This window comes from Pempheris klunzingeri, chromosome 3 (assembly GCF_042242105.1).
Source record: "Pempheris klunzingeri isolate RE-2024b chromosome 3, fPemKlu1.hap1, whole genome shotgun sequence".
Taxonomy (NCBI): domain Eukaryota; kingdom Metazoa; phylum Chordata; class Actinopteri; order Acropomatiformes; family Pempheridae; genus Pempheris; species Pempheris klunzingeri.
Window position 1 is genome coordinate 17,735,360 of NC_092014.1, and position 27,910 is coordinate 17,763,269.

At 42.0% G+C, this 27,910-nt stretch overlaps 1 protein-coding gene across 1 annotated transcript; it reads left to right on the forward strand.

Moving 5' to 3' along the window:
- Positions 1-2,478: 2,478 nt before the first annotated feature.
- On the forward strand, positions 2,479-27,429 carry myh9a (myosin, heavy chain 9a, non-muscle). The gene is made up of 43 exons (XM_070828033.1): positions 2,479-2,668; positions 6,847-7,037; positions 7,215-7,355; positions 7,443-7,599; positions 8,133-8,160; positions 8,624-8,717; positions 9,129-9,149; positions 10,392-10,484; positions 10,850-10,913; positions 11,292-11,390; positions 11,726-11,869; positions 12,275-12,370; positions 12,511-12,587; positions 12,856-13,050; positions 13,722-13,895; positions 14,118-14,291; positions 14,960-15,074; positions 15,196-15,386; positions 15,696-15,817; positions 16,196-16,265; positions 16,371-16,531; positions 16,655-16,763; positions 17,415-17,546; positions 17,748-17,954; positions 18,049-18,186; positions 18,317-18,440; positions 18,853-19,024; positions 19,196-19,408; positions 19,539-19,683; positions 19,774-19,980; positions 20,072-20,176; positions 20,578-20,730; positions 21,473-21,721; positions 21,878-22,090; positions 22,332-22,544; positions 22,653-22,814; positions 23,147-23,275; positions 23,463-23,551; positions 23,695-23,818; positions 24,192-24,400; positions 24,708-24,816; positions 24,950-25,122; positions 26,365-27,429. Exons 2-43 carry the CDS (start codon positions 6,852-6,854, stop codon positions 26,471-26,473), a joined length of 5,886 nt encoding a protein of 1,961 aa, XP_070684134.1. The 5' UTR covers positions 2,479-2,668; positions 6,847-6,851; the 3' UTR covers positions 26,474-27,429.
- The last annotated feature ends 481 nt before the right edge of the window (positions 27,430-27,910 follow it).

Here is a 27,910-nt window from a genome sequence, read left to right on the forward strand (position 1 = left end):
TAATAGAAACACAAAGAGGGATTTGTTTGTTTGATCTTCACATTAGCTTTGGTTGAACTTTAGAATTAAATTAGGAAAATTTGGATAGAAGTGGACTGAGGATTTCTCATCTATTTCTTACATTGAAATTATTTAAAGGAGGGATCCTGGTGCAGCCAAGGACAGTGACCGAAACTGCTTTCAATGTACCTACGACCATGTGACTATTGTTTTAAAACCTGAACCCACTGTATTCTTTGAGGGTTGTGTCTAACAAGTTTTATTCTTACCAACATGTCGTCTCCTCTATTACTCCTCTGAAACAAGCAACAGCATCAGAACAAGGACTGAATCAACTACAACCTAAAGTTTGTCTGTACCACTGTTTCATTACAGTGAAAACTAGTCACTAGTGTACGTGTACACACCTTAATAATGCTAACAACGTGTGTGTGCGTGTGTGTGTGTGTGTGTGTGTGTGCGTGTCTGCTCTGTTTCTTTCATGCTGCAACATGCCGCCCCTACGCGCCTATCAGCTCATCTTTGATGTGTGACGGATATGAAGCAGCAGGAGCACCGGGGCTCCGGGTAATGACAGGGTTTTGAAAAAGAAACTTTACACCAGGGCAGAAACACAACAATAGACCACGCCTCCCTCCCGCTTCTCTCTCTCTCTCTCTCTCTCTCTCTGGAAATCTTTTTCTTTCTCTGTGTCCTCTCTCTGACCATATATGGTAGGAAATTAAACCAAATGCTCATTGGTGGATGGGAGACAAAGTGCAGGTAGAGTCTTCCCCTTGTTTGGTATCTGCTGTGGTGATACACAAAGATCATGGCTTTTTTTTTTTCTGCTTCATTTGTGGGTTTTCTGTTGAGTGAATATTAGTTAGTCTCTAATTTGTTTTTCCAGAGAGAATAAACACCAGAAAACAAGACATCCTGTGTGAGAGGATACTGTGCTGCACATACACACTTACACTGGAGCCACTGATTTGTTAAAACATGAATATATCAACAAACTTACTTTCCTTTCTATACAATTACTTCCTTTTGTGTCATATTTCCACCTTGGACACATCAGCAGTGCCACACCCCTGCTCCTGTTGCAGGTACCGACGAGGCTCTGCATTCCTACACACACACACACACACACACACACACTTTATACGCCCAACACTATTTGACCAGATGCTCCTGTAATGCAACAGATAATCACCGACTCTCTGAACTTTATTCCCTCTGTGTGTAACTACAGTCGTTGAAGCTGTTGATCACTTTTCAGAGAATGAGAGCACAGTGGCTTCTGTTTCCATCTTTATTGTGTTTTATTACTTTTATCAGTGAGCAAATCTTGGTTAGTCATTTTGAAAAAAAAGTGCACACACTGGACACGTCAGACTAGCTTTTCCAGACGTGTCTGAAAATAAAAGTATGAAATAATATTTGTAAGCTACATTCAGATATTTATTCAGAATGGTGCTGCAGCTGAATGCTATTTTCATTGTTGATGAATACATTTATTTTTCAATTGGTTTAAAATGATATAAAACAAACAAGAACAGCAAATCCTCACATCTGAGAAGATGTTAACAAAGATTTGTTCATTTTTGACGACTAAAAGAGTGAATTTGCGATTGCTAACATGTATCTGTCAAAACTGAATTCACATTGTCACACTTCACAGTCAGCCATACAGAAGTCTGCGTGGACCAAACTCAATGATCATTTTTCATTGTTTCACACAAAACACATGAACTGTAAAACACTGTATATCTGCAGCACATGTTTTAATGCTAACACACTGTTTTCACAACTGTTAAAAGCACATTCATTAAAAAAAAAAGCAACAATGGCAAATATCATTTCTGCAGTGCCCACATTAAGATATATATAGAAAATCTTGGAATAAAATGAAATAATTATTATTCTAAACACAGTTGATGGCAATTTCAGGTGAAAGCTGGGTGTCCTGTTTTTAGTCTCATTATCAAACAAGCACAAGTGATGATGTGATTTATTTCTGATTTCTTCTAGTTACACAGTCAACGGAGGATGAAAAGGTGCTATTCTGTGATGAAATAGATGATTTCTATTAAAGTCAAAGTGTGTTATGAGTATGAGGACTGATGACTGTGAGCTTATTGTGAGACATGTATGAGGTGTTTTGGTTGCTTGTGTGAGTTTTGGAGGTGGCAGTGAGACTGTATGAAGAGCTTAAAAAAGAAGCAAAAAAAGGCTTCAGAATTGACTGATAAAAAAAACAAACAAACAAAGACACACTACCCGGTGCAAAAGTTACATTATGTTAACAGTTTTAAAAAAAAAAAAAGTAAAATAAATTATACGTTTTTGATTGACAAGCACTTACAGCGACAGCTCATCAGTCCCGGTTTTTACGCGGGGCTCATGAACGCAGCACAGCCCTCGGTGAAGGGGGCGGGGCCTTCAACTTACCTGCGAAAAATAAAACTGGGCGGATTAAAGGAGCAGCCCGTCCATCCTCCCCACCGAGCCAAGCCTGAGCAGCTGGACCGCATGACGGAGCGGAGCCGCGGCTGAAGACCACAGACGGACAGACAGACAGACGGACAGACAGACGGACGAGGCTCCTCGTTCAGTGAACAAAGTGTCGTCGAGCGGGACAAACACGGACACAAGCTCACCTACGGTGCCTGCAGCTGAAAACCAGGTGTGTCCTCGCTCGTTTTCTGCAGGTAGAGAGTAGAGAGAGCTCGGTGGTGTTGACTGTGTCTCTAGCCGATTAGTAACAAAAAAGACTGTTTGAGTGGAGGAAAGACGAGTAGAATCGTTTTATTTTGCTAAAGATGAGAAATGTGGCGCACCTGGCCAGGTGTTCTCATCAAAGGAGCCCTTTAAACTGCGCATGCTCAATTATTTGAATATTTGTGTTAATGTTACATGTTGTGCATCACATAAATTGATTGAATCCTCCAGTAGGACTTTACGAACAACATCAGACACTTAGATTCTCATAAGCAATATAAAAAATATTGAGAGGTTACTTTGGAGTCAGAACAGGTGGATAAAAGTTAAATCAATACTGTTTAGTTCGTCTCTACGGACATAACTTTGATTTTTTTGAGGATAGATTGCGTTTCCTTTATAAGAATATGCACAAAAGTGACAAAAGCAGCTCAACTGGACATAAAAATCAGCCTGAAGATGAATGTTTTAATCTCAGGTGTTTAGACATGAGCTCATGTCTGTCATGTGGACCTGGTTTGGATCCTGCAGTGTAGTGTGTCAGGTGGTTTGCAGGAGATGAGTTTTCTTTTTCTTTTTTTTGTGCTTTTGATAAAACGAACTGCCCACACCCTGGTGTGGGTGTGGGTGTGGGTGTGGGTGTGTGTGTGTGTGTGTGTGTGTGTCCTCAGGATACATAATTGGCAGGTAGTTACCAAAGAGGATTTGGCTTTGTGATGAAAACAAGGCACTTTGGTCTGACATGATATTTGAATTTGTGACTCGTGAAAATTGTTTTCTGACCAGAATCTAGTGTTCCTCTTTTTTTGGTTCAGCCCGGAAATAAAACAATGCTGCCACATCTGGAGCCATAAAAGCTCATCTCCTCACCGTTTTTATGCAGAACATGCAGACTTTTCTCCACCTGTTTCACATCAGTAACATTCAGAGCAGCTGTCTGACCCATCCTGAAATTAAACCACCTCTCATCCACCGTTCTCCTACTTTGACTAATCCCCCCCCAACGTCAGTGCCACAGCATCATCGATCTCTCACCCCGCTGGTCTGGTGTCAGCAGCCGGGCTGCAGATGGCAGGGCTCGTGCTCTCTGCATTTGGTAAGAGCCATGGAAGCCCGGATAAAGCAGGGATTGACTGGCAGCCAAGAACAGGGGATGCTGTTGAAAACGTGCACGATAAGACCGTCAAGCAGAGGAGATGCAGATTAAACGGGTCCGTGCAGACAATAGGGACTCAGCTGCAGCCAAAGCCAAAGCTAAATCTAACCACTCTTTTCACTTTGGTTGGACTTTTCTGTTTCATCCTGACCTCCACAGACGTGTGGGGCATGTTTTCTCTGACTTCTAATGATACAGAAGAGAGGGCGTGAAGACTGAAACGGTTCGTCTTGTCACTTTGAACCACAGTTTTTGTGCAACTTCCCTGAGGAAGTTGGCCCATGGATAGCATTAACCATGAGGCCACATGCATGTGAATGTCACAAGTTTTCAATGTCGGCTTTGTGTTTTAATGGTTTTGTGGTTGGGGTACTAATGATGCATTCAGTGTCCTGAATACGTGATTCTACATGGGAGAAGTAATGTCGGTGTGCTCCCCTTCCTGCCCCCACTGATTTTCAAGAGTCTGAGCACATAATGAACTTAAGAGGGACGCAGATGACACCTTGTGCACTGATCCCTTTATCCCTGGCTCTGTTAACATACACACACTCACACTATGTCTTTATCGCTCTCAATACACACACATTCTCATCAGCTGTCCTCCACCTGAGAGGAGGCAGCTGCTCTAAACATCCACTGTACAAACATTCATATAGAAAGATTTATATATAATTTATATCCTACTCCACACCGAGTGTCTGAGGACAGGGGCCGTTGTATTCTGTACAGATTATAAAACCCCTTTGACACAACAATCTGACGTGTATGAATCCTGAAGAGTGATGATTTTCCTCACTCAAGCAACATTATTTAAAGGCTCGGACATTGTTTGTTTTCTAACTGTTCCATCCAACTGTTGCTACCTATTTTGGATTATGCAGGTTTATGTGTGTTATATTTTTTGATTTGGTGCTCTTTAAATGTTCAAATGCAATATTTTTCAATATCTTCTGTTCCTTTTATTGTAGTGGTTCCTAACCGAGGGGGTTTGCAAGATGATTAACACTACAGGAAATAAGAAGGGGATTTTTGCTACATAACCTGTGACTTTTCTCTAATCTTGGCTGTTTTTTTTTTTTAAAGTGTGAAAAACTGAACATCAAATCAAATAATCCAAAGAGAGAACTTAACTTTTTCTTCCAGTAGAGTTGCTCACACTCATCTGTTATTCTTTAAAATTAATTTTGAGTCCACTCAAAAGTCATCACAAGAAGCCACGGCTTTTTCTAAAGAGTTAGAATAAAAAAAAAACACCACCCTTGTCCAACACAAACAGGCAGAAAAACATTAGCTTTTAAGCTGCCCATTAATTGGAATAATGTAACTGTCATGCATTACATCTGTGAACACTACTTAAGATCATTAAACCTTTTTACGACGCTAACAGCAGCTCTTACTTGTAATGTTTACTTTTAAGTTCACTAATTAAAGTCATTATTTTGTCATTTGTCGTGATGCCCTCTTAAAATGAGGATCGCTGTGAATCGAGGTGATGGATTTTATCTTTCTAACTTTTCTGGGTGTGGTTGGGGAATAATGATATTACTCACTCTGCCCAGACTTGCTCCCGACATTCCTTCTTGCCTCTTTTACTGAGGAGCATTGCTCCTCCAGCCCACAGCAGGACTTTTACATAACTCGCACTGGTAGGGCCTCACTCTCCTGATGCAGAATGAGGCATAATCGCTGCACATTTATTACCTGTGGCGGAAATTGGGGATCTAAAGAGATGGTCGTGGATAATGAGGAGTGGGAGAAGGAGTTGGGAATTTGTGGAATTCTGTGTAATGAGCTGGTGAGGAAGGAATGTGGGTCAGACAGGGAATAAAGGAAGGAGTCGTACTGTAGAGCTCAGATGAAAAGTGACTAATTGTTTGGTCTGACTGTGTTGAGCCTCAGGTCATAAACACACTGGCAAGGATTGAAATTAAACCTGTTTTTTTTTTCTTTTTTTTTGAGTTTTTCCTCTGATCACAAATAGTTTTGAGTTTTTGCGTCTTCTCTCACCATTTTTCTCTACATTTATCTGTTCCGGAGAGCTTTAGTACTCAGTCAGGCTTGTCAACCGCACAGTAAAGTGGATACGAGCTCATAATGATAAAGTGAACTAAGACGAAAGAACAGCTGTTGTGACGATCATGTGCCCAAACTTGTACCGTACCTCCTGTTACTGTCGGACAAGGAAGTGAAGAGCGTTGTTTGTCCGCATGTGAAAGTTTGTGTTGGTGCACACACCTCAGCTAAATATTTATTTGAAAAGTTTTACTCTCTTGTCAAAGCTAAAACTCATACAGACACAACTCATCAAACAGACTTATTACACACATGACGAATGATGAGCAGTAATAACAGGCTTAGTGTCAGGACGCACAAAGTGTACTTTACTTCCGTTGCACTTAAAGGTGCTCTGATGATTTTCTGTCAGCGAGAGACTTCTGGCTCTTGCAATCGACAGAATTGCGAGAGCCAGAAGTGACAGGAAATGAGGAAGCAGAGGAGCGATGATGTGCAGCAAAGCTGGACATGATGCAATTGCATTGTCAGCGTCTTAAACCCACCCTACGCTGTGGACATCTGATATTTAGAAACTTTTGATCGAAATCTGAATCTGCATCAACATAGCACATAGAGATGGAAAGAACTGATGACTGGCTGCTGGTGACATTGGATTTCATACATAAGTAAAAGGGCTTTGTTCAACAGTGAGAAGAGTTATGAATATGATAAATATGAATTTATCATGTTTTTGCACCTCCTGCACCATCAAACCTGTATTCTATCATCAAATTTTTTTAGGATCACTTTGAGGTCAATTGGGACAGCTGTAATATCCATGTGTCTATGGATTAGTTAATTAATCATCAATCTAATTTACCACAGTAAAATATCAATAATTTTAGATGCTAGCTCTGTTTTTGAAAGTTCAGACTACTCAAAATGGCTTCATGTTTGTTTAAAATGTTCTCTCACACTCTGTCCTTTAGTCATCATGACGGATGCAGACAAGTTCCTATATGGGGACCGCAGTGGGGTGAACAACCCTCTCGCCCAGGCCGACTGGGCCACCAAGAAGCTGGTGTGGGTCCCCTCTGAGAAGCTGGGCTTCGAGGCCGGCTCCGTCAAGGAGGAGCATGGAGACGAGTGTGTGGTGGAGCTGACGGACTCCGGCAAGAAGGTGAAAGTGACAAATGTTTGTTAGTGTTATGAAGTTGTCGAACAGCGTCTTTAACAGGCAACCAAGCAGCGGTTTGTGTGTGATGTGTTAATGTTGAAAAAATAATGCTGAAGTTTACTTCTCACGGATATGTCCAGGAAGAGCCTCTGACAGGTGTGTTGTGTCTGTAAATCTCAGGTGAGGGTAAACAAGGATGACATTCAGAAGATGAACCCACCCAAGTTCAACAAGGTGGAGGACATGGCGGAGCTCACCTGCCTGAATGAGGCCTCTGTGCTGCACAACCTCAAGGAGAGATACTACTCTGGACTCATCTACGTGAGTTTGAGCGCCATGAGTCTGTACTCGCAGAGAATGTCATGTTTTGCTGTGACTCTCTGACAGTAACTGTTCTGTTTTACCCAGACGTACTCTGGCCTCTTCTGTGTGGTGGTAAACCCATACAAGTACCTGCCCATCTACACCGAGGAAATAGTGAACATGTACAAGGGCAAGAAGAGACATGAGATGCCCCCTCACATCTACGCCATCACAGACACGGCCTACAGGAGCATGATGCAGGGTACCACAGACACTTTCTGTACAGGAAAAACAGTTTGACATTATTTCGTGTATGTGTGTATATATAACAAATGGTCTTCATATGTTCATGCACACAAGGGTTTAGTGCTGCCACTAACAATTGGCTACATTATCAATTAATTATGAAATAATTGAGGCTAAAACATCTCAGGAAATGGTGACAAATTTCCATCTCTATAACCCAAGGTGACTTCTCTCTGTTTGACCATCAGTCTAAATACTAAATATATTTCATTCACAGTGATGTAAACAAATAAAAAGAAACAAATCTTCACATATGATCAGCTGAATCCAGCGAATTCTTCCTTTGTGAATGGCTTAGCTGGTATATAGCTGACAGTTCGATTTTCTATAGATGGACAAATTGAATAATCAGCCAATCGTTTCAGCCCTACATGACTTGCAGAGTTAAACAATCACATGCCGCATAATTGTCAACTCAGCTGCTTGTGTTTTTCTACTATGTGAACTTTTTTCGCTGTTTGACATTTTTTCTCTTTCTCTTCCTCTCAGATCGTGAGGACCAGTCCATCCTCTGCACGTAGGTTACTCTGTGTCTTCACCATGTCTTGGTTCAACACAGAGTCCTGTTCTTTCTACACTGATCTGTCTTGTTTGCACAGATTCATACAGACAGTCTAGTCTCTATTGGTCATAGGGTCTCACTTTATTGTCACTCCAGTTGTGCAGAGCTTTTGATCATATCACATGATCTTTAGCAGCACATGGAGTTTGCCAGGTTGTAATGAAATTGTAGATGTTTAAATTGATTTCTGGGTGCAGATTTTCTCCCCATGTCGGGTTAAAAACTGTTGGCTCAAAGTTTGTTCTTGGCCTGGAAATGTCTTTCTTGTTTTTTTTTTCTTCCTGCAGGCTGTGAGAAAAGACTTGAGTTGTATTTATTGGAAACCTTGCCTTTATTGTGCCTTGATGTCCAGTATACTGACCCCTCTGACACATAGTAGGTGTCTAAATCTTTCTGTGTATCATGCCTTTTTCTATAGTGGTGAATCAGGAGCAGGGAAAACAGAAAATACTAAGAAAGTCATTCAGTATCTTGCACATGTTGCTTCATCTTTCAAGTCCAAGAAGGATCAGGTCAGTAAAACTCTGCTTGTTTTGCTGATTCCCTCCTGACTGTTAGTCTGAAGATTTGAATTGACCACAGTGAAAATGTACTGTTCCCCTCCTCTGATGTTCCTTTCTCCATCTGTGTCAGTCCATCTCTATAATGTTGTAGCCTACCTGAACGAGCTGTGTGGCGACTCGTGCACATTCCTCTTTCAGGCCTCGACGTGCCTGCCTCACCCCTCTGCAGTGAAGCGGATGCGATTGTGTGTGTGTGTGCTTGTATTAGTGTTCTTTACATGCTGGTTGTTTCACAAGGCTTTACATGAAATGTTCGATAAATCTTCACGATTCATCAGGTTTCCTGTGCTGTTATGTAATTTGAGCGCTGACGCTGGTATCAAATGTGTTGAACACTCTCCTTTCTCACCTCCTCTCCAGGGCAGTGCAGTTTTGTCACATGTGAGTTCATCTCTCTGACTCCATACACATGGTGTCTGACTGTTTTTGCACTACTCTACTAACAGGAAATGTTTATTGTCTTTGTTTTGGCTTTCAAGGAAGTGCCTTAAATTTACTTAAATATAGCCCGTGGCTTTTAAAGGAATTGTTCGACATTTTGAGAAGTGAGAAGAAGCTTAGCATTAAAGACTGGAAACGACTAGCCTGGCTTTGTTCGAAGCAACAAAGTCCGCCTACCATCACCTCTTAACATGTTATGTCCCTCATTTGTTTAATCTGTACAAAAACAAAAAAAACATTTAGCCTTGGACAGAACCAGACTAGACGTTTTCAAGCCCTCATGGCTTAGCATCATATTTAACCTTCAGATATGAAAATCATAGCAAGAAAGCAAATAAGCGGATTTCCCAAAATGTCAAACTATTTTTAATTATTTTAATTTATTTATTTAACTGCAATGGTAAGACATTTTATCTCTAAGTTTTAGTTAAGAGTCGAATACTTTCTTTTAAAATTCAAAAACAAGTTTCCCATGCCTGTTAAAGAGCCTGGTGTGGGTTCAGAGGATAAACGAATATGTCTACCTTAAGGATTATTTCCTTGTGCCAGTGAACTGCACACAAACACAGCAGAGCAGTTCAGCAGTAACTTTATCTCAGGCTTGTCTAAAATGCCAAAATGCACCTCAGTGTTTGTGTGTGGGCTTTTAAAGCTGTATCAGGTGAAAGTATCGCACTTCACCCAGCAGCTATTTTTTACTCAATCTGGTCAGTCTTGATTTTGTCATTGTTATGTAGCAGTATGTAGGTTGTTTGGGGTGTCTCAGTGCACTCCTGCATCTCCTTTGGGGATCTATGCTAACCAGCCTGTGTGCTTCTCGTGTTCTCTTGTTCGTGCCTGCATGGACAGGGATGGTCTTAACAGGGTTTCTGTGCTTGAGTGGGCTTGCTGTGCTGCGGGAATGTGTGTTGGAATGTGCAGGATCCAGTATTTGCTTGTGCGTGTGGTTGGTTGGGCAATGATAATATCCCCTGAGGTCATTCTTTTCACTACGCAGCCTAAATGATTTTATACTGAAAGTCAGAAGAGGCATTGCACAGAGCCTATGTTTGTATTTGCCAATGACAAATCTGAAAATGCATGATTTAAAATTGCGCTTGCCCGACTAATGTCCAGCTTAAAGTCATGATAAAATGTTCCTGAGTCTGGAGTTTGGCCTTGATACTGTGACCTCTCTGTCAGGGGGAACTGGAGAAACAGCTGCTACAAGCAAACCCCATCCTGGAGGCCTTCGGCAACGCAAAGACCGTCAAAAACGACAACTCCTCAAGATTCGTAAGAATGACTTGAAGCCCCTGAAAGCTTTCTTCAAATCTTAGTTTTTCTATAAATAAGATCAAAATCACGTTTAATAGTCACAAGTCAAACATTAAGGTGGAATAAATGCCAAAGTATTATTAGTATAATAATAGTATTATTAAGTATTATTTAGTACGAGTTTAAAACAGAGAATTTTAATATTCATATTCATTTATAAAAAATCTTTAGCAGTTTATTTTGCGTTCATGTAGCACCCAAACACTCATAGAAAGAGGCTGATTGAGATAATAGGTTTTCAGGGCATTTAAATGTATTCAGCTGTAAAAACATATGTTTTAGTGCTTCACATCAGAGTTATTTGATTTATATTTTTCTTGTAGGGAAAATTCATCAGGATCAACTTTGATGTCAACGGATACATCGTTGGAGCCAACATTGAAACTTGTATCCTTTTTTAAATATGCCAATTACTTTCTCAGTTCCTCTGTACAGGAGTAGATTAACCTGTTAGATACCCCCCGGCGTAAAAATTAGTGCCCCCCCGCCTTCCATTTTGCCAAGAGTGAAACCAGGCACTATGCTGCCATTCTCTCTGCCTCAGGTTTGTTGTCAGTCTGTGATCATACGACTCATTAAAAGCCTTACATTTCAGTTTAATAGTGCAATTAATCACATTACCTGAGAGGACCACAAAGACTGCTGGAAGTTTTCAGGGCCCCTGAGGGCCTTGATAGTCCAGCCTGCTACTGCTCTTCTTTTTAAAGAAGCTGTTTTTGTCCTGCTATAATTGCACTGGCTTGTCCTTGACTGAAACGTCACCAGATCTGCTGGAGAAGTCTCGGGCCGTCCGACAAGCTAAAGAGGAAAGGAGCTTCCACGTCTTCTACTACATGCTGACAGGAGCAGGGGACAAGCTGCGCTGTGAGACATTTTACTACAACATGAATGCATCAAACTGAGCTACATAGAAAGTAGAAGAACAAATGTGGTTTATTCATGACTGGCTGTGACTTGCAGATTAAGAGTAGACATTTGATAAGTAGCACAGGAAGTAGTTGACTGTGTCCTCTAATGAAGAGCTTCCATTTCTCGTTTCAGATATTGGTGTCTGCAGTACAGTAGTGCTGAAAATGTGTACATTGTAGCAGAGATTAGCAAACCCATGTAAATGTAATGCCAGAGCTGTCTCAGTTTAACAAATCAGTTGAAGTTCACCATAAATAACTCTCAATTTTTTTTTTTTTTTCACCATCTAGCTGAGTTGTGTCTGGAGGATTACAGCAAGTACCGTTTCCTGTCCAATGGAAATGTGACAATTCCTGGCCAGCAGGACAAAGACATGTTCACTGAGACCATGGAAGCCTTTCAGATCATGAGCATCCCAGAAGAAGAAAGAATCGGTACTTGTGGGGCTGTGAAGTTGTGACTAAAGATTTATTTCTCCTATTAATTAAATATTCCCTGTGGGAGATTCTGACCTCCAGTAGTGTTTTGGAGCTGGATTTCTAATGAGTACATGCGCAGGTGACGCCATACATACTACTACCAATGGGATCATGTCAAAGAAAAGCATCAGATTCTCACACTTAAGAAGGTGGAACCAGCAAATGTTCACATTTTTGCAGAAAAGGCGCATATTCCATTGACTGATCAATTAATAACCAATTGTATCAGCTCTACGTATTTACATATTTGGATGTATTCAATTCTAATAAAATGGTATTTATTTTAAGAGACTAAGTAACATACATGAATGTAAAACAGGATAAAAGTTTTGTGTGTGACCTTTTCTGCCTGTTTGTCAGGTCTGTTGAAGGTGGTGTCGGCCGTGCTGCAGTTAGGAAACATGACCTTTAAGAAGGAGCGTCACTCTGACCAGGCCTCCATGCCGGATGACACTGGTACACACATTTACACAGACACACCACTCATCATCTCCTCTCCACATACTGTCTGTCCCGCTCCACATGCTCAAATCTTTCCAACTCATCCAAATTTCACCTTCACATCCTCCAATGTCCCCTTCATGTCCCACCATCAGCTGCCCAGAAGGTGTGTCACCTGTTGAGCATCAATGTGACCGACTTCACACGTGCCATCCTGTCTCCCAGAATCAAGGTCTGCATGACAATCAGTGCATGAATGTTCATTGCATCTAATGATTTGCAATGTTTTACCTTTTTCTTCTAATGACTAAGAAGAAAATTTACATCCCAAACTGTCAGTTGATGTCTGGACTTTTTTTATGCTTTTTTTTTCCCACTCATGTTTAAACCTGGTGGTATTTTGTTTCTCAATCCCAAATAAACAAGCAAGAGCTTGTCAATGAGCCAGTTTTAGCCAACTTTAGTATCCCAGGGTGACTGTGGCATATTTCTTTTTCCAGGTTGGCAGGGACTATGTCCAGAAGGCCCAGACCCAGGAGCAGGCTGAGTTTGCTGTCGAGGCTCTGGCCAAAGCCTCTTACGAGAGGATGTTCCGCTGGCTGGTCCTGAGGATCAATAAGGCCCTGGACAAGACCAAGAGACAGGGAGCCTCCTTCATTGGCATCCTTGACATCGCTGGATTTGAGATCTTTGAGGTGAGAGTTTAGGACTCGACAGACTGGCAGGTGTGCATCATAACTAACGGGGCTTTGTTGGCCTCTTTGTGTCATAAGAAGTCTCTTTAATGCTGCACCCTATAGAGTGGTGTCGGTCTGATCAAACGATGTGGCTTCAGAAGTGAATACATCTTGCCCAACTCTTCAGACATTGATGTGCAGCAAATTCCAGTGGGACTGTTCTTGAAGAGGAGGTCCAATCAGACACAAACACCTGTGGGGATGTTCAGAGACTGATTAACAGGCAGGCTGTTGATTAGGACAACAAAGCCTGCAGCCCAGCCACTGTCCAGATGTGTGCGTGGGGGGGCACTGGCAGTTTCTGCTCGTGGTTCTCTTTTGTTGGAAATGAGAGGACCATGAACAGTGTAGCAGTAGCTCTTTCCTGAGACAGATAAACCATTCTTACACAACAGGGATGTGGCCCAGGAGCTGGTTTCACAGTGAGCAACTTTGACTATGGCTTAGACCTAAAACTGGGGTAGATCTAAACATTCAGGTCTAAATTCACATGTTGAACAAACCTGTCTAATTCTTGATTATATTAAAGGTGTATGAACTCTGGGTCTTCTATAATTTCCCTCCAGTTTCTGTTTTGCCAATTAATTTCCTGTCAATAGAATAATGGTTTCTCTAATTCTCTCCTACAGCTGAATTCATTTGAGCAGCTGTGTATCAACTACACCAATGAGAAGCTGCAGCAGCTCTTCAACCATACCATGTTCATCCTGGAGCAGGAGGAGTACCAGAGGGAGGGCATTGAGTGGAGCTTCATTGACTTCGGCCTCGACCTGCAGCCCTGCATCGACCTCATTGAAAAACATGTAAGATGTCTCTCAGTTATTATTCCTCCTTAAGACTCAAACAGTTGGCACCAACAGTATTTGTCCTAACCTGGAAAAACACTTGAGATTAAGGATCAGTTACAAACCTTCTGCAGAATCCATGGTTGTGTAATACGTGCAGATGTATGTGAATGCGCATGGATCATTAAATTGGTTAGGATTCCTCTGAACTGACATGTGTTTGTCCACTGTTCGTCACAGGCCGGTCCTCCAGGCATCCTGGCTCTGCTGGATGAAGAGTGCTGGTTCCCCAAAGCCACAGACAAGAGCTTTGTGGAGAAGGTGGTTCAGGAGCAGGGAACACACCCCAAGTTCCAGAGACCCAAGAAACTCAAGGACGACGCTGATTTCTGCATCATGCACTATGCTGGAAAGGTTATTGATTCTGCTTTACATTTGTAATTTATTCATTTACTTTTGGATGTTTTTATTTGAATTTTAACACTTTGAATATACCGATTTACAGTTAGGAATGTGTTTTACTTTGGGTGTAGGCCTGGAAGTATCTAAAGTAACAGCACTCATTATGCAGAATGGCCTCTTCCACAGTGAATTATTATTATTATTATTATTATTGATAATAATAATGTTGATGATTATACTATTGTGACTTATCATTATTGATACATTAACACGAATGTAGTATTTTGATGTTATAGATAATATTACATATGAAGCAGCTGAAATGAGCTCCACAAACTATAAAAGTCACATTTTATCAAGTAATCGTATCTTAAGCTGCAATTTAATTGTATTTATCTCTGTCATAAAAAATTTAAGTGTAAAAAGAACATAATTTCCCTCTTAATTGTAGTAGAGTAGAAGTATAAAGTTAAAGTTCGAATACAGTCCTTGTATTTGGAAGAGAATACAAAAGAGGAACTCCTTTACCAATGACATGGCTTATATATTGAATTTGTAACTGAAATCGTCATCATAAATATTTGCACTGTGCTGCAGAGTAAGACGGGTCATCGATGCATTAACCTAAAGTAACAATGCTGTCAGTTCCTCTGTATTAAAGAAGCTCTCCTGTGGTGCAGGTGGACTACAAAGCAGATGAGTGGCTGATGAAAAACATGGATCCTCTGAATGAGTGTGTGGCCACTTTGCTCAACCAGTCTACTGATAAATTTACTGCTGACCTGTGGAGAGACAGTAAGTGGTATAACTGAATTTCAACATTTCTGTCTAAAAGATTTGACATGCACGTTGTTGTTATGAGAAATAATGATGGATTTGATTTCAGTGTTATAAAACAAACTTTCTCTGCTCGCAGTGGACCGCATCGTCGGCCTGGATAAGGTGGCAGGAATGTCGGACTCCATGCACGGTGCGTTCAAAACCCGTAAGGGCATGTTCCGTACTGTGGGCCAACTGTACAAGGAGCAGCTGACTAACCTCATGACCACGCTCAGGAACACCAACCCTAACTTCGTCCGCTGCATCATCCCCAACCACGAGAAGAAGGTACAGAACAAAGAACGACAGAAAAGTCATGCAAGAGTGTTGTGTCCTGGTACAAGTAAAAGAACATTAAATATACTGAGACACGCGTTTCACTATAACAAAGAAGAAAAGTGAGAGATTGTATTGTTGTAGATTGGTCGCATGACACTCTACCCTTAGACCCTCAATTCAGATGAGGAGAAAACTCAACAAAAACATTAAAATAGTTATTGGACCATTACAAATGATTTGACTATACATTATGGTAAAAAAGACAGAAGATAGAAACGGCTCTTTAAAGGTGTTTTTATTGTCTGTGTTCTCCCTCAGGCGGGTAAACTGGAGTCTCACCTGGTTCTTGACCAGCTGAGGTGTAACGGAGTTCTAGAGGGGATTCGCATCTGCAGACAGGGTTTCCCCAACCGCATTGTCTTCCAGGAGTTCAGACAGAGGTGACCCACAACAACGATGTCTTTTTTTTTCCCTAGTATATATTTAGTGTGAGAGGAAAAGAGGGGGGGGGGAGTATTTGAGGAATTGGCCTTTGTGTTGATGAATTATCTTAAAGTAATCCTCCTCCCACCAGACCATTTTGAGACAAAATGTATAACTGACACAATTGTTACCCACCCAATAAAGATCTCCATCCTAGTTTAAAGTTCAAGCTCTCAAGCAAATGTAACAAATGTAAGGAGGAAAAATGGAAGACCATATAAGATAATAAAATAGGCATGTTAAATTCCAAAGAAAATGCCTACGTCCTTATTGAAACATTTAGAAGAAAGAGTCAAACTACTTTAGTAAATTCATTCTGCTCCTCTGTCTCTCAGGTATGAAATCCTCACTCCAAATGCCATCCCAAAGGGATTTATGGACGGCAAACAAGCCTGTGTGCTCATGGTAAGAACAATAAGTCATTTTAGAAGCAAGCAGTTCATCAGAAGAAAATGACTACTTTGAGCTCCAGGACTTGTCACTGACTGACTCGTGTCCTCTTCATGTCAGATCAAAGCTCTGGAGCTGGACCCAAACCTGTACCGCATCGGTCAAAGTAAAGTGTTCTTCAGAGCCGGAGTGCTGGCCCACCTGGAGGAGGAGAGAGACATGAAGATCACCGACGTGATCATCAGCTTCCAGGCCTGGTGCAGAGGATATGTGGCCCGCAAGTACGAAGGATTAACTGGATCCATTATAGTGAAAATATTTCATCAGGCATCATATTTGTGCCCTGCAGTTTGTCACTAGGCTTTTCTCTTTGGCCAATATATTATGCATGTGTTTTACTTTAGAGCCTTTGCCAAGAGACAGCAGCAGCTGACTGCCATGAAAGTTATCCAGAGGAACTGTGCTGCTTACCTCAAACTCAGGAACTGGCAGTGGTGGAGGCTTTTCACCAAGGTAAGAGAATAGTGGCAGTGGCACTAACATGGTTTGACCTCTGCTAACTATCAAAACACATGAATAGCCAGATTAATTAAAAGTAACTCGTTTTTATTTCAGTATTGATTTAGACTAAAACAAGATAGTAGTCAGCAGCTGGGTGGCAGCTAAATCATGCTACCTGTCTGACAAGCAAAACACACTAATACTAATCAAATTAATCCAAACTTATTAAAACTTGTGATATGGAAAGTATCTATTTGTTTATGCACCATTATAGACCAATAAAACATTTTTTAAATGAGGCTAATATCTTGTGTGAATATGGAGTTTTTTCCACATGATTCTGGTGTAGCTGCAGCTACAACTCTGTTGGGTCCAAGTCTGTAGTCTAAACTATCTTTGGGCATCGCTTTGACTACAAACCATGACATCATATATAAGATGCTAACATCTCAAACGAGCATCTGTAGAGCTGCTCACATTTTATTGTAGCACTACTGTCATGGTAATTAAGAAAATGCAAAAGAAGTTAATTTTACTCTTGAATGATCATTTGAGATTTTTGTTCAGTCTGTCTTCATTATGGTGCCATTTCATCCATCCCCAGACAGTCCACATCACTACCTGTTTTAATAATGTTTGGTTAATTTGTGTCTCCTCTTCTAGGTGAAGCCTCTGCTGCAAGTGACTCGGCAGGAGGAGGAGATGCTGGCGAAAGAAGAGGAGCTGAGCAAGGTGAAGGAGAGACAACTGCAGGCCGAGGAGCAGCTCAGAGATTATGAGTCCAAACAGCAGCAGGTAGGAGTTTACAAAACTGTGGCGTAAACTCAATCGATGGTCAGTCTTATATTAAATCTGATTTATTTGTAGATGTACATTAGGTTTACTTTATGTTGATTGCAACAGTATGAACAATTAATTCATAAAAAAACAAAGTGAGAGCTGAATCTTTCAGAAATAAGGCGACCTGTCATCCATGACTTTACTCCCCTCTGCTAGTTAAACGCTGAGAAGTTAGCTCTTCAGGAGCAGCTGCAGGCTGAGACGGAGCTGTGTGCAGAGGCTGAGGAGATGAGATCCCGGCTGGCCACCAGGAAGCAGGAGCTAGAGGAGATCCTGCACGACCTGGAGTCTCGTCTGGAGGAGGAGGAAGAGAGGGTCACCCAGCTGCATACAGAGAGAAAAAAGATGCAGCAGAACATCACGGTCAGGAAATTCCTGTGGGATACAGAGTGTGAGATATGTTGGGTTTTTTTTTAAAGAAAAAAGCCTTAACACTGCAAATTGTCTGTCCATCCAGGACCTGGAACAGCAGCTGGATGAGGAGGAAGCAGCCAGACAGAAGCTTCAGATGGAGAAAGTGACCACGGACGCCAAACTGAAGAAGCTAGAGGAGGACGTCATGGTGCTGGACGACCAGAACAACAAGCTCAACAAGGTCTCAGACATTGGTGTTCATTTAGCCCAACAGTCTTTAGTACAGATCAATGTACAATCAGCCAATATTCCAGTGACTGTGAAACTGTATGAAAGAGGAAATAAATGTTGTTTGCTTTTTTTAACATCAGGAGAAAAAGCAGATGGAGGAGAGGATCTCGGAGTTCACCACCAACTTGGCTGAGGAGGAAGAGAAGTCAAAAAGTTTACAGAAACTCAAGAATAAACATGAAGCCATGATCACAGATATAGAGGGCAAGTATTTATTTAAATTGTAGTATTTGTTATTTCAGTTTGGTTTTTTTTAATGATGTACCGGTGCTTTTTGATATCTTCACAAATCAATTATGAGGGTGATTTAAAACAATTTTTGCTCCTGAATTTTTAATGAGTGCTCTCAATTTAATATGGCGATTTCTCCAATTTGAGAGCTGGAATGTAGGGGGAGAAAAAAAAGCCTGACGTCCAGACATTGTCCTGTGTGCAGAGGCACTAATTCACCTTTTATAGCTACTGTATGTCTTCCATGAGGCAGTGAGAGACGGTGTGGAATCTTGAAATGTCACAACAAAAACATTAACAAATCAAGAGTGCAAATTTAGTAACGCATGCACACAAATTATTTTATATATAACAGATTTGTGTTTCTCTGTCTTCTCACACACAGATCGTCTAAGAAAAGAGGAGAAAATGCGCCAGGAGTTGGAGAAGAACCGTCGTAAACTCGAGGGAGACTCCACTGAACTCCATGACCAGATTGCAGACCTGCAGGCCCAGATTGCTGAACTCAGAGCTCAGCTGGCTAAAAAGGAGGAGGAACTCCTCACTGCACTGGCCAGGTTTAAAGAATATAGTTTAAACTTAACAGCATCAAATATGTTCCTTTGATTTGATGGAACTCTGTGATCTCAAAAGCTGGATGATGATAAGGCGGTTTGTTTCCATTTCCAAAAACATTCTCACGGACTACCTTTCCTGTATGCCATCCCTCTTCCTCATCTCACCTCCAGGATCGAGGAGGAGGCTGCAGCTAAGAACTGTTCCCAGAAGAAAATCAGGGAGCTGGAGGCTCACATCTCTGACCTCCAGGAGGATCTGGAGCTGGGGAGGCATGCACGTTTAAAAGCTGAGAAATGCAGCAGGGACCTGGCAGAGGAGCTTGAGGCCCTCAAGACGGAGCTGGAGGACACTTTGGACTCCACTGCAGCACAGCAGGAGCTGAGGTAATGGTCAAGCTTGTGTCGTGTGGGTCTTTATGGAAAAACGCTGACTTAAAAGACTTAATTTGTTAAGTACGTCTTTTCACATCTTTTTTTCTTTTTGCTCATTCAATTCCTCATTCTGTCTTTCCAGGTCCAAGCGTGAGACGGAGGTCACCCAGCTGAAGAAGACTCTGGAAGAAGAGGCCAAGACGCACGAGCAGCAGATGGCTGACATGAGACAAAAACACAACCAGTCATTCGAAGAGCTCAATGAACAGCTCGAACAGGCCAAAAGGGTAATGAATGGGGTGGTCAGGGGACAAAGATGCCTGACAACAAACATCTGAATAACACCAGTAACATGGTCATGTGTGCCACTCCTGCAGAACAAGGTGTCGGTGGACAAAGCCAAGCAGGCGCTGGAGAGCGAGTGGAACGAGCTGCAGATCGAGATGAAGACTGTGACACAAGGCAAAGCGGAATCTGAACACCGTCGCAAGAAGGCCGAAACCCAGGTTCAAGAACTACAGGTTAAATACGCAGACAGTGAACGACAGAGGCAGGAGACGGCCGACAAGATGGCCAAGATGCAGGTACAGTACGGACAGAGTGGCCTCTCACACTGAGTGAATGTTTCGAGGGAGGTAAAGGAACCCAGTTTTATTTCTTTGATTTTCTGTCTAGGTGGAGCTAGACAACGTAAACGGCCTCCTGAGTGAAGCAGAGGGAAAGAACATCAAGTCCAGCAAAGACCTCTCCTCTACAGAGTCTCAGCTGCAGGATACACAGGTACAAACACAAATGCATACATGTTTATTGCTGCTATTGCTACGTGTTGCACTCTTGTCTGTGGTGTAACCGCAAATAAAGCTGAAACAACTAGTCGATTTAATCGGTTGTTTTGATGATCAATTAATTGTTTTCATTTTTTAGCAAAAACAACAAAAGCCACCACTTCCACTTCTATTTTGTATACATCCATGGTGACACTGCAAACAGGAACTGCCAACAGCTAATTCAGCATGACTTTATATGGTACACATTTACTAAAATATAAACCAAAATGAGGAAACCGATAAATTGAATAAAAACTGAGAAACCTTCATTAAACTCTGTTTTTGCTCATGTATTTTTTTTTTTTTAATAATTTTTTTTTTTTTTTTTTTTTTACCCCTTCCTCTTAACTGCAGGAGTTGCTCCAAGAGGAGACACGTCAGAAGCTGTCCCTCTCCACCCGCCTCAGGCAGATGGAGGACGAGCAGAATAGCCTGCGGGAGATGCTGGAGGAAGAGGAAGAGAGCAAGAAGAATGTGGAGAAGCAGGTCTCCACTCTGCAGGCCCAGGTCAGCCCACAGCGTCACGCTCTCTATCTGCACCTAAACACAGCCCTTATCTTTGTTTCACATCAACAATGACACGTCATATTGATATCTTTATGTATATATGTAGTATTTTTAGGCATGTTACTGGTGTGGTGGTTCGTCTGAAATATCCAAACAACTATGAGATGGATTGCCATTGTTACAGATCTTTAAGTCCCATTCAGATGGCTTTAACTTCTCATGTAGCGACACCAACAAGTCAAAGTTTTCCCTTATTCAGTGAAAGGACTGCCACCAAATTTTGTACAGGTATTCATGGTCCCCAGATGATGAATCCCCTGACTTTTCCTCTAGTGCCACAATGAGGTTGACCCTTTTTGGTCTTTTAATGAAATATCTGTTTATAATAACTATTGGATTTGAAACGTCCTCATTCATGTCCTCCTCATAATAAATTGTAATAACTTTTTAATACGTTTTCGTCTCTCTTTCTGAACATGGTTATACATTGATTCATTTGTTTTTATTTTCCATTTAACATTTAGGCAACGAAACAGAAACACGTATTCATAGAATGAGGAGAGCAAAGCACTTGCACCATGCATCTACCTTTCTTTCGGTCTTCCTCGGCCATTAGAAAAGAGGGACTTCCTCTCTACTGTAGTCTTGTAGATTAATCAGGGGTCCACACTGCCCCACAACTTGCACACATTTAATTCTTGTCCTTCTAATACCCGCTTTTTTTTTTTTTTTATGTCTTCAGCTGGGAGAGTTCAAGAAGAAGCTGGAACAGGAGGTCTCATCCCTGGAGGGGGCAGAGGAGGGCCGCAAGCGAACCCAGCGGGAGTTGGAGAGTGTAACGCAGCAACTGGAGGAGAAGACTGCAGCCTACGACAAACTGGACAAAACAAAAACCCGTTTACAGCAGGAGCTGGAGGACCTCGTAGTGGACCAGGACCAGCTGAGGCAGATTGTCTCCAGCCTGGAGAAGAAGCAGAGGAAGTTTGACCAGGTATCGTGTCAACAGTGTATTTTATGCATCTATCATACAAAATATTGTCATAAGAAGTATTAATCGAGTATAAAATATCAATACTGCACTGTTTGTTTCACCACATGAGTGTGATGCAGACCCCCAACTGCCTTTCCTGGTCTCTCTCTTCGCTAGATGCTGGCCGAGGAGAAAACAATTTCTACTCGATACGCAGAGGAGCGTGACAAGGCCGAGGCTGAGGCCAGGGAGAAGGAAACCAGAGCACTGACACTGACCCGTGACCTAGAAGCCATGACCAGCCTTAAAGATGAACTTGACCGGGCCAATAAGATGCTCAAAGCTGAGATGGAAGACTTGGTTTCCTCCAAGGACGATGCTGGCAAGAGTGTAAGGGAGACATGCTGGCATCTTTTGGTGCACAGAGGGTGCAATAAGTTGAACTGGGTCTGGATTAGATTGGACACTGCTTTAATTAAAAATGTCAGCCCTTGAAACATTTTTATGTTCTATTGAAGCCATAAAGATTTAATCAGTTAAATTGAAATTAGAGTACATTGTTGGCTGCATTGCTCCTCTTTACTGTCTTAAAGTCGCTGAATGTGTATCAAGGCAACCTCCTTGTCTGCAGGTTCATGAGCTGGAGAGGGCTAAGCGGGGTCTGGAGCAACAGGTGGTGGAGATGAAAACTCAGGTGGAGGAGCTGGAGGACGAGCTGCAGCTCACGGAGGACGCCAAACTCCGTCTGGAGGTCAACATGCAGGCCATGAAGGCCCAGTTTGACCGAGACCTGCAGGCCAGAGACGAGCAGGGGGAGGAGAGGAGGAAACAGCTGGTTAAACAGGTACCATTCACAATCCACGGTTGCAGATTAAATTTAGTTTTCTCGTAAAATCGCTTAGGAAAATACTGAATCATTGTTTGACTGAAATATTCTTCTACTCTCCTTCAGGTGCGTGAGATGGAGATCGAACTGGAAGATGAACGCAAGCAACGTACTCAGGCCCTCTCATCCAAGAAGAAACTGGAGTTGGACCTGGGAGAGCTTGAACTCCATATCGATGCTGCCAACAAGGGCCGTGATGAGGCCCTCAAACAGCTGAAAAAGCTCCAGGTAACATAAACATGTGCACGCACACAAGTATTGCCAAAGTCATATTGATTTCTGCTGGGTCATCCAAAATCTGAATCACTAGTTTAATTGAAAAATGAATATCAATCACAACAAAATTAAACGAGCCTTCATCTACAGCTCAAACATGGGAACGTACCAGTAATTTATATCTGTACTTTGGTCCTGATTACTTTGGTGAGCAGGCAGTCTTGTTGGCTGTTTTTTTACATTGACAAAAGTGGTCATCGTGGTCACCTACTGTACGCTGATAAGGAAGCTGCTCACAGTGATGTGTGTCTAACATCAGCACTGCTGTCTGCATGTGTCTCCAGGCCCAAATGAAAGAACAGATGAGAGACATGGATGAGCTGCGTTTGTTCAGAGAAGAGGCCGTCAACGCGGCCAAGGAGACTGAGAGGAAGCTCAAGGCCATGGAGGCAGACGTCCTGCACTTCCAGGAGGTATTTAAGTAACAATGGAAAATAACAACACAAAACTCTGAAACCTGACTGTACAAACCAATGGTGCTTTTCACCACATCCAATTTCTTGGTGTCATAGACTCAACCAAATATTATAGATGCCCCAACAGCCTCTGCAGTATCAGACTTCAAAGTCTAAATATTCTGGTGTCTTCTGCTTCCTCCAGGATTTGGCCACTGCAGAGAGACTCAAAAGACAAGTTCAGACTGAGAGAGATGAGCTCCAGGACGAGATTAACAGCAGCAACGCCAAGAAGTATGTATCTTTTTTCGACTTTTCAGAATTTAGATTATGCATTTTGTTTAAAAATGCCAGGTTGGTGTATGCTGTTGAAGGAAATCTACCAGCTTGTCTCTCTACATTAATCGTCACTCCTCTTCCTCACCTGTTGTTGCCAGTTCTCTGATGGCAGATGAGAAGAGGAGACTGGAGGCGCGTATCACCCAGCTGGAGGAGGAGCTGGAGGAAGAGCAGCTCAACACCGAGATGGTCAACGACCGTCTGAAGAGAACCACTCTGCAGGTACAGTAAGACAGACAGCATCTCAGATGTGTTGATCATAGCAGGGGATAATTTTACCTTTGTTTGCAGCAAGGAGGAAACACTTGGTGTTCTCAAAAGGGAAGGCATGCATATATATATATTTCTAGAAATTACAGAACACTTGAGTGAGTTGGAATAGTGACGGCCACCATGACACATGAAGAAAAGAAACCTAATTTTATTTGAACAAAATCCTCAGAAAAAGGCTTTCCAGTTATTGTCATGTGGGTTCCAGTGAAGACACAACACCACAAGAGCCAAAGATGAAGAAAATGTGAAGCAATAGACACCCAGGGTGACTGATCACTACTTTAGTACATGTTTTACATCCACTGTGTGTGTCTGACATTAGACTGAGCAGCTGAACACAGAGCTGGCTTCAGAGCGCAGCACCTCCCAACGGCTGGAGGGTGCTCGCTCGCAGCTGGATCGTCAGAACAAGGAGCTGAAACTGAAGCTGCAGGAGCTCGAGGGAACCATCAAGTCCAAGTATAAATCCTCCATCACCATTCTGGAGGCCAAGATCGCTCAGCTGGAAGAGCAGCTCGACATAGAGTCAAAGTGAGTGCCAGCGCAATGGACCCTTTCATAACTATTGTGGTCAGTAAACCAGAATGTATGGTGGATTGTGTTTCAAAGAAAAGCAGAACTTTTTTCTGTGTGTCATGACCGCTCCGTTTCTGCTTTATCTTCTTTGACAAGTTGCTGTTATTGTTTGAGATGTTTTTTTGTTTTTTTTCCTTTTGAAAATGCAGAAAAGTTTCCAAAAAAAAAGAACTCTTTAAACTTAAAGAATCTAGGGATTTGTACCGAGTACAGAGACAGTACACTGATTCCTCACTGTATTTTCTTGGTCTACTCATTTCAGGGAGCGTCAGCAGGCCTCCAGGCTGGCCAGGCGGACAGAGAAGAAGCTGAAAGAGGTGCTGCTACAGGTCGATGACGAGAGACGCAACACGGAGCAGTACAAAGACCAGGTCAGCCATCACAAATCTGCTTCAACTATTAATTTCCAGATCATTTAAGGGAGAGGAGTCTTACTGGGTACTTGAATCCATGCTGATCTGCTTGTATTGATTTTTTGGCACTAAGTGAACCCTCTCCCTGCAGGTGGAGAAGGCAAACAGCCGAATGCGCCAGCTGAAGCGTCAGCTAGAGGAGGCAGAGGAGGAGGTGACACGAGCAAACGCCTACCGCAGGAAGCTGCAGCGGGAGCTGGATGACGCCACTGAGTCAGCAGACGCTATGAACCGTGAAGTCAGCTCTTTGAAGAGCAAGCTCAGGTAGAGGATTCAAGTGTTTCCGCTGCAGGAACTTTCCCCCAGGGACTAGTAGCCTTTGGGGGAACTTGTTACGTTTCCACTGCAGGAACCAGGTCATAATTAAAATCTGGGGACATTCTCAAAAGTGCATGAACTTAGGAGGTGGGGCAGAACATTTCTAATTAGTCACATACTTGCAGCATTTTATTTGAGCCACCATGTTTAAAGACAGAATGAGTAGGACTTTCCTCAAACCATTGTATGGACTGTAAAAGAAATCCCTCTCTGTCATCACTTTTGACCCACTAGAAGGGACTGCCTGTATTTTCTTCCTTTTCTTATAATTTTTCTTCTCTCTGGACGTTTTCTGGGCATATTTAGGCAGCGGCTAACAGTGTTTATGGTGTGAGGTTGGGACTCTTAAAAACGTAGTGACCAGGTTACATGGTTGTCTCTCCCCTCTACTATCTGTGTAGCTGACGCTGGTTCCTCTATTCATTCACTCTCTAGCTCACTCGATCACCACTGCAGTGAAAACACAGACAATGCGTAGAATTTTTCTCACGAAACTAACATACTTTGGTTGGATATGCAGCTTATTCATGCAGAGGTCTTTCCTCTTAGTGTATAATAGAGTACAGCATTTAATAAGTTAAAGGGGAGCTACGTCACTGTGATAACAGTTGTATGGTGCCCTCTGCGGCCGCTAAAGGGCTCTATCAATCGTCTGTAAATAACCTGTGTGATGTAAGCAGGGCTATCTCGGCGTGGGCATGGAGACTGCAAATGTTCAATGGAATGCCTCTGTTGCATGCTGGGATGTGGATATTCAACAATTTTGGCAATTGCCAATCAGGGAAGGTGTTTTTGAGCAGCTGAGATTCTATGCATCAAAGCCTGTTTACAGGTCTCGGCTGCATTAGCCACTACTAACCTAAATACCTGAATCTCTGACCAAACCGTCAGCAGTTGTGTTGCACTGTGGGTAATGTAGGCATCAGGTTTTGACAAGGAGGAAGAATGCGTGAAATAAAAGATGAAAATCAGTGTAGTACTCTTAAGTTGCTACATGGGAAGCAAAGGGTTTTTGGAGTTTGATCTAGTTTTGGCATTAAATGTCTGTTGTTTTGACTCTAACCATTCTATCAATGTCAATTATTGTCTTTAATATATTCATGAATACTGTATGTCTCATCTTTGCTACTTGTGTGCAATATTTGTGCAGCTCCTGACTCTTTGATTTCTTCTTTCTTTGTTTTAAAGACGTGGGGAAATGCCTTTCAATTTGCGGCGCACCATGAATCGCTCTGGCCTGGACAGCGATGAGGAAGTGGACATGAAGACTGAAGCACCTGAGCCTGCAGCTGAGTGATCGCAGGAGCGCCAAGCGCGAAATATTATAACGACCACAGTCAGCATGCAGATATATTAAAGGATTAGCCATGCAAGCTATCAATTAGGACTTTTTCTGAGAGGATTAGCCTTGTACCCCCCTTTGACCGTCATCTTGTAGCCTTACTGTAACTTTCCAAGTAACACACTTGTATTTGGCCAAATTACCATATTCATCTCCGTGAATGTGAGTGGTGTTTTTCTACAAAGGCTTCTAAACATACTTTTCTTGGTCTATTTTTCTACTGAAAGGGTAAATTATGACAGAAAATATTGCTCTTGTAACAAGCCATTGCAAATTCATTTTAACTGCTTGAGGTTTATGTGCTGTTACTGTACCATTTGGGGGGAAAAACACTGGACATTTTATGCTCGTTTTGCACACAAACATGGGTCTTTTGGGAGTTTGGGTGCAGTTACAAACTGTTTCACATTTGCTAGTGTCAGTATAAATGTGTGTTTCTGTACTGTTCACTCTTCCTCTCACTGTGTTATGCTTTTTCTTATTACCTCAACCAGTTTTGCACAATGCCAACACAAACGAAACGGACACAAACAAAATGGAAATTGTTCAGGCCATCAGAGTGGTCTAGTCAAAATGCAGCAATGTTGGGTACCATCATCTGTGATAGCTTGGTTGATGTATTATTTCTCACTAGTTTTACACTTTATTGATTGCTGGTGGTGGGTCCACATGTATTGTCTCTCTCTGTTCTATGTTTTGTGCTTTGCTTTGCACAGCAGAGGGGGTTTCTATCAACACATTAGCCTCTGAGTGTTTTGCCAGATTTGAATCCTGCATATTTTAAGTATAATACCCTAACCATACACCGTGTTATCAAGGAAATTACATGTCATATTGATGCCAATATTTGAAGGCTGTTCTGTATTTTATCAAATGCCTTAATGCAATAAATTGACAAAATATCAAACGCATTTGACTTCCTCGTCTCATATGAGTTAACTGTTTAAAAAGTTGTAGGCTTAAGGAGCAGTTTATATTATCTGCCTTTGTTCTTCCTGTCTGTGTGGTGGTGGCCTTTTTTAATGTAAGCGATCAAGGACTAAATGCAATCTCACTAAACTGCTTTAACATGAACGTCTTCCAAAGTTGGTCTCTTTAGTACAAAATTACCTCATTACCCTGAGTGAATGAATATCCCAAATGAAGCTTCAAAAATGATACTACACACAGATTACATTCAAGTTCAGACAAGCTGTCCTCTTCTACAGGTTCTACAAATATGTCAGGGAAACTCATAACTTCACATTTTAAGTAATGATTTCCTACTGTTGTAGTTTATTTCTACTTTACTTCGTCATTGTACGGAGTGTCAAGCTTCACTGAGTCAAATTCCTTGTTTGCCTATTCAAACTTGGCCAATAAAGTTGATTTGATGATGCTGTCATGAGGGAG

Excerpts from the sequence above, each read along its gene's own strand:
- myh9a (XM_070828033.1), top strand. The coding sequence starts at position 6,852 with ATGACGGATGCAGACAAGTTCCTATATGGGGACCGCAGTGGGGTGAAC. Across the intron at positions 19,409-19,538 it reads GCAGCACAGCAGGAGCTGAG|GTCCAAGCGTGAGACGGAGG; the intron begins GTAATGGTCAAG and ends CTGTCTTTCCAG. Across the intron at positions 24,401-24,707 it reads CAGCTCGACATAGAGTCAAA|GGAGCGTCAGCAGGCCTCCA; the intron begins GTGAGTGCCAGC and ends TACTCATTTCAG.